This window comes from Acyrthosiphon pisum, chromosome X (assembly GCF_005508785.2).
Source record: "Acyrthosiphon pisum isolate AL4f chromosome X, pea_aphid_22Mar2018_4r6ur, whole genome shotgun sequence".
NCBI lineage: Eukaryota > Metazoa > Arthropoda > Insecta > Hemiptera > Aphididae > Acyrthosiphon > Acyrthosiphon pisum.
Window position 1 is genome coordinate 58,678,636 of NC_042493.1, and position 6,348 is coordinate 58,684,983.

The 6,348-nt window shown below is 29.3% G+C and overlaps 1 protein-coding gene across 1 annotated transcript in view; it reads left to right on the forward strand.

Annotated features, from left to right (window-relative positions):
- The window catches only part of LOC100169080, a 37,413-nt gene extending 34,024 nt beyond the window's left edge, over nt 1–3,389 (forward strand). The window contains exon 5 of the mRNA XM_008189058.3: nt 1,625–3,389. Within this exon, the coding sequence (XP_008187280.1) occupies nt 1,625–2,368 (744 nt within the window). The 3' untranslated portion in view covers nt 2,369–3,389. The remainder of the gene's footprint in view (nt 1–1,624) is intronic.
- The last annotated feature ends 2,959 nt before the right edge of the window (nt 3,390–6,348 follow it).

Consider the following 6,348-nt stretch of genomic DNA (forward strand, 5'->3'; position numbering starts at 1 on the left):
CTACTATCTATACAGAAAAAAATCAAATTTTTAATAATTTGTATATGGATATAACTTTTTAGATTCAAATGATAACATATATTTTTAATATTATTTTCAAGTAAAACAAAATATTATTTTGGAAATGTAAATGTACAATTATTATGTCAAAGATTATTCCATATATTTTTCTACTTAACTTAAGCATTAAAAATGTGATAATAAACTGGTGAGACTGCTTGTCTAAAGCTTAAAAATAATATTATAGTGAACTAGGTACTATATTATTATGGCTTCAACTTAAAAAATCAAACATATGAGTTAAAAATGTAAATAAATAATAATAATATGTACACTGTAAATGGTGATTCATCAAGCATGCTATACCCCATTGTTTTCTTTAATAATACATTTCCAATTCAGATTTTTGGAATTTATAAGTATGGTTATACACTTATACTATATTTTGAATTATTTAAATGTCCAGGCCATTTATATAGTGTCCTATAAACACTATTTTTTTCAAAATGATCCAACCTTTTTTCCAGTAGATGATTTTTTGAAACTGTTGATGTATATCTAATCAAAATTTGATCGTTTGCTGAGTTATTAAAATGTACATGGAATGGAAATATTGGAAGTGAGCATGCTTGGTGAGTAACTCTCTGTAAGAGAGTCAATTAGTTTTCTCAGTCAAAGTTTTTGATTTAAAAAAATGTATAATATATTTCAAGGATATATTTCATGTTTGCAAAAATATCCTGATTTTTACAATATTTTTTATTTTTTTAAATTGCTATCCAATAATACATTTTAAAGCTTATTACAATATTTTAAAACTATCGGTTTACCTACATTAAATATATCAAGCATAGAGAAAACAGTATTTTTTTATTCACTAACATTTACATATTTAAGTGAGTTTGACAGAAAAATACGTTGCAATATAATGCTATAGTGCACTATAATACGTATACACCATTCACTTAAGCATTAAATAATTCATAGCTTAAGATACATAAGTAACATAAGTCAGAAACTATTCATTTGGTATTCAATACGTATCTAAATTTTTATACAAGCATCCAGAGATTAAAACTGAAGATTGATAAAAACCTAAAATACCTAAAATTAAAACATCACATTAAAAATTAAAATGTTGTTATTACCTACTACAATTTACTCGAAAGTAATGAATATACAGTATATTATTATACATGTTTAAAATCACAAAAATGGACTGAGGGTGACTGTGGTTAAGTTATTGATCGCCTTGAAGTATTATATCAGTATGATATATAATATGAAGTAGGTATACCTTGGTTCCTATTTGCTGCGATTGTATGTGTATTGGACAATTATATAGTATAAACCCTGCTGGTGATCAAACTTGTGGAGGGGTATATAATATTTCCCTTAGATAAACTTTTTTTTAAAATTTTATATTAATATTATATAATATCACAATTTATATTAACTATATATAAAAAAGGGAATTAATAAGAAAATTAAAATCAGCCCTCCCCCCCACCTCTCATGAAAAAAAAATCATTATTTGATCGCCTGCATTACAGTCACATATATCACATTATATATTATAAATGAACGTAGTATAATATGTTATTATATATTTTATGCACTGTAGATGTCCGACCAGCAGGGAGACGACGGCGGCGACAAGTGGAGAAAAACGTCGCCAGGGCTCTCTGGGTCGGATAATCCGCAGTGCACGCCCAAGCAGATCAAAGACTTGACTTTGGACGAATTGCGCCAGGACGAGAGGCTGTGGACGGCGTACGAGAGAGGCTGGTGTGACTTTTTACAGTTGTACATGAGCATGCAGCTGATGCAGTCGGAAACGTCTTACATGTTGCCTGAACTCGCGCGGCCTGGGCATCTGGGCCCCGTGGGTGCTGCAGATTCCGGTGCAGCAGGGCAGGCCACTGCGCCGAGCGCACGCGATCCTGAGAGTGCATCTTCGGGAGGCGATCCGGTATCGGCTGCACCTGCAGTTGCAGCAGACGTGAAGGACTCGCAGGACAAGGCTAACGACGAACCGGACCCAGTGCGTTCTCCGGGCAAGGAAGTCGAGCTGAAAGTGGACAACGGTCTGCCCAGACGCATCGACGTTCGCGTTCTCTCGTCGCGCATCAAGCGCACTTACAAGTACGCCGACGTCCGCTTGTGCGAATTCCAAGGACTTGGCCCGCGCGCTGTGGTGCAGGATGACGACAAAGATGATCCGGAAATGGTTGCTAAGCAACTGTCCTCGATCAGGATCAAGATCACGACGCCGGAAGCGACAGAGTTCGAACTCGATACGTTCGACGAAAACGATGACGAGGATGATGACAACGATGACGAGAAGCCGAACGCCGACGACGAGTAGTTGCCGTCTGCTAGCAACACAAACATTAGACTTTTTACGACATATAATAATCCCTTATTCATTCAAATATTATAATCTTCTCCAGGGCTTGGAAGTTGAAGCACTATTATAGTTACTTTTTAGCGCTTTGATGTGCAATGCTTATAGAAATGCCAAAATATGGAAAAAAAATAGCTTTTTGGAGAAACCGTTTCAATTTTACTTATTATTTTTTTTTAAATACTTTTAACTTTTGCCTTTATTATTTATTTTAGAACTTTTATTTCCGAAAATATAAGATTTAGGTGTTCGGGAACTAGGTAGTTGGACCAACTGCTTCATTACTACCGGCTGTTTTATACAATTCCATAATAATTTTAATCTTAATATTATAGACAATATTATGCTGGATGAGCAAATATAAAGAAAAAAAATTCAACGAAATATTTTTCGACTACATTCTTATTTGAGATAACCATACAAATGAAAATTAAAAAAATTCAAGTTTAAATTGTTCGTGCTAAAAAGCACTGAATAAGCATTACACGCTTAAAAATGATAAAAAAATAAATTTTTTTTAACTTTTATGACAACATCTGCGGGAAAAAAATTTGAATCTCAGTATGATACGTTTTAAGTCTTAACAAAAAAATATGCAAATGCTAGAACCTCCAAGCCCTGAATTCATTATATATTATTATTATTATTATCATAACGAGTAGAGTTTAGCTGTCCTTTTCGAAATCCCAGTGTCTTTTCATTATTTTTATTATTATTATATTTTCTCCGACATTGGTTTATATTTAAGAATTCGATTTAATTATATAATATTATATTCAAATCATATTTTTTTTTTTCCACTAAATATTATTAATTATATTGTATTATTTTTATTTTTGCGTTGACATAATATTAATATACTATATACATTATACGCGCACAGTCGCGGTGCAGCTCATACGTATATTGTAAAGTATAATAAATATTCTATGTCAAGAAAATTTTCAAATTTAATTAAAAATAAACAAAACGCTATTATATACTGAAATGTTTTTTTTTTACATACCTGCCTATTTAATTATTTTAATTAACCTACGAATATTGTTGTTGTTGTTGTGGTTGTGGTTGTTGTTGTTGTTATTGTTGTTGTTGTTGTTGTTGTTGTTGCTGTTATTGTTGTTGTGTAACGAGAGTGTTTGTAAATAGATGACAAACATAATATTATAATATAATAATAATATGATGATGGAACATGATAGGTATAATATCACATTTTGGTTATCATAAATTCATAAACACTATAAAACGTATTGTTCTATACAACATATGAGGTACTTAACGTTATTGAATTCGAAAACGACAGAAAACATTATAAAGACGAAAATAGTTTTTTTTATGAAAAAATGTTCCTTTACCATAATAAATGTCTATAAAATCGTTGTGTACTCGCAAAAACGGTTTCCACGAAAACGTTTGCGCACTTTGGTGGATAGGTATGCCTGTGGGCTGTGTCACAATAAATTCTATGAATTCATTTTCCACAAAAGAAATATTTTCAGAAAATGTGAGATATATTCCTCGTGGAAATTTGAAAAACAGTTTATTTTTAAACTAAAATGTTTGGTAGAGGTAAATAAATATAGTTTAATTATTAAGGATGATTTCGCTACCACCATATTGGGTACTGCAAAATTCCGTTATTCTCTTATTCATCGTGGCTCAATATTATTTTACGCTAAAGAATAATTTCTTACAATGTAAAAAATATAATAATAATTTTTATTAATTGAAAGAAAAAAAGGTGGGTATGTGGACGTCGCTTTAAAAAAAAATCTAAAAAAAATGGAAACTGAAAATGTCCGTAAAGAGCTCAAAATAAGTCAAAATATTTTAAAAATATTATGGTGTATAGAAAATGCTGATATAATCATTCAGTCAAAATTGCATGTACCTAAGGTCGTTTTTATAAGAGTTGCACCAAAAACGAAAATTGATACCCCCCCCCCCCCCCCAAAGTACCAACTAGATTCACTTTCCTATCAGAAAAGAAACTTTTGATGAAAATCCAACCATTTTTACTATCCAAATATCCAAAAGGTGATGACGGACACAAAAAAAAGTAAAAAACAAAAAAAAACACACATCATTGTAAAATCATATCATTCATCGTTCCACTCATAATCTAAAATAAGATCAATTTCTGAGTACAAAATAGGTACCTATTATAATAACTAAATTAATTATGAATTAAATTAAGAATTATGATTCAATTAATTATTTATATCAAAGTAAAATATCATACTTAATAATATAATATTACTGTATTGAAAATCGCAAATTTTATTGAGCTTAAAAGGACGTCGCACCATCATAATATCTTACACACGTCTGCGAGTATACGACAAACCTAATTTTCGTTCACCAGATTCAATAGTGTGCTGTTAGTTTTGATAAAAGAGTGAATTGACCTATTATAAAACTTTTAGGTGAGGACATTATCCGTGTTCTATAGTTGGTTTTTTATGAGTTTTAAATGTTTAGTAAGTCATGAACATTTTCAAATTTTAATATTTTATATAAGTACTCATAACTCATGTAAAAATTAAAATAAAACTGAAACATCATCGTAGATGGTTTGTGTACTGAAGTAGGATGTAACAGCAACCCTGGCAATAAAAAATAAAAATAAATATTTTTAAACGTATGTTTATGACAAATATTATGCAAATTATAATATGGTTCGTAAATAATTTCAGAAATAAAAGTACTTATTTCAGGAAATTCCCAAAAAGATTATTTTGTAAAAAGTAATTACCTACGTTTCAAATTAAATTTTTCCAAAAAAAAATTTTTTTTTCAAACTAGGTGGTAGGTAACTATTTTAGTTATATAAACATTTTTACCCTCAACATTTTTCCAAAAAGAATTTAATAATATTTATAAATTATAATGTTGAGTATTCAAAAATGAAATAAAAAAGGTAGACAAATGGGTGTCACTCTGCTGTACAGTAGATTACAAATGGGTCACTGTAATGTATGGTGTTAAATTTGACTTCAATGATATAATATCATTGTACCTATAAGAAAATAACGATTCTGAGCGAAGATGGTCAGTCAGCCTATGATATTACTAAGTATATCTGATGACATAATTGTGAACAAAGTAATTTATATAATATAACCTAATACGTGGAACCTTTTTTACACATTTTCAATCAATATAGATATAAAAGTTAAACATTTTAAACATTTTTAACTACAAAATAACTATAAAATTTAAAATTTGATACATTTTATCAAAATTCGAACTTTAAATGTTTATAAAAAAAATTGTGACTTTAAATTTTTAATATTTTCCATCTGTCTTTGAAACAATATTATATTAGGCGCCTTCTATTAAATTTTCAAGCTTTTTTACCCAACAAATAAATTTTTTTTGATATTTATAGAAAAAAAAACTAAAAAAGGTGGGTAAGTGTATGTCGCTCTGCTGTACAGTAGGTTAAAAGTGGGTCACTGTATAATGGATAGTATTAAATTTGAATTCAATGATATAATATTACTGGATAAGAAAAACGATTCTGAGTGGAGACGGTTTGTCAGTCTAGGTATTAGACATACCTATTATAGGTATACTTATCTATAGTATTAAAAAAAAAATTGATCTATAATAGGTATTAATAATAAATTCCAAATTAATCATATCACAATATCAATCAGGTAACGCGTTATACATCAACAACAAACTGTGGTACTATCATAGATATATAATAGTATACTTTAGAAGTTTCAAGTACCCACAAATAATATTATACAATCATTACAATCACAACAAAATAACTAAAATAGTTATTCTAGGTTTTTTAATATGTAATTTCGTCTAAATTGGAACTTAAAATAACTATAAAAATAAACTGTGCTTATGTATTTCTTAGAATTTTTGGTAACAGAATTAATTACTTACGTGGAATCTTGTTTTAAATTTTCAATTTTAGATAC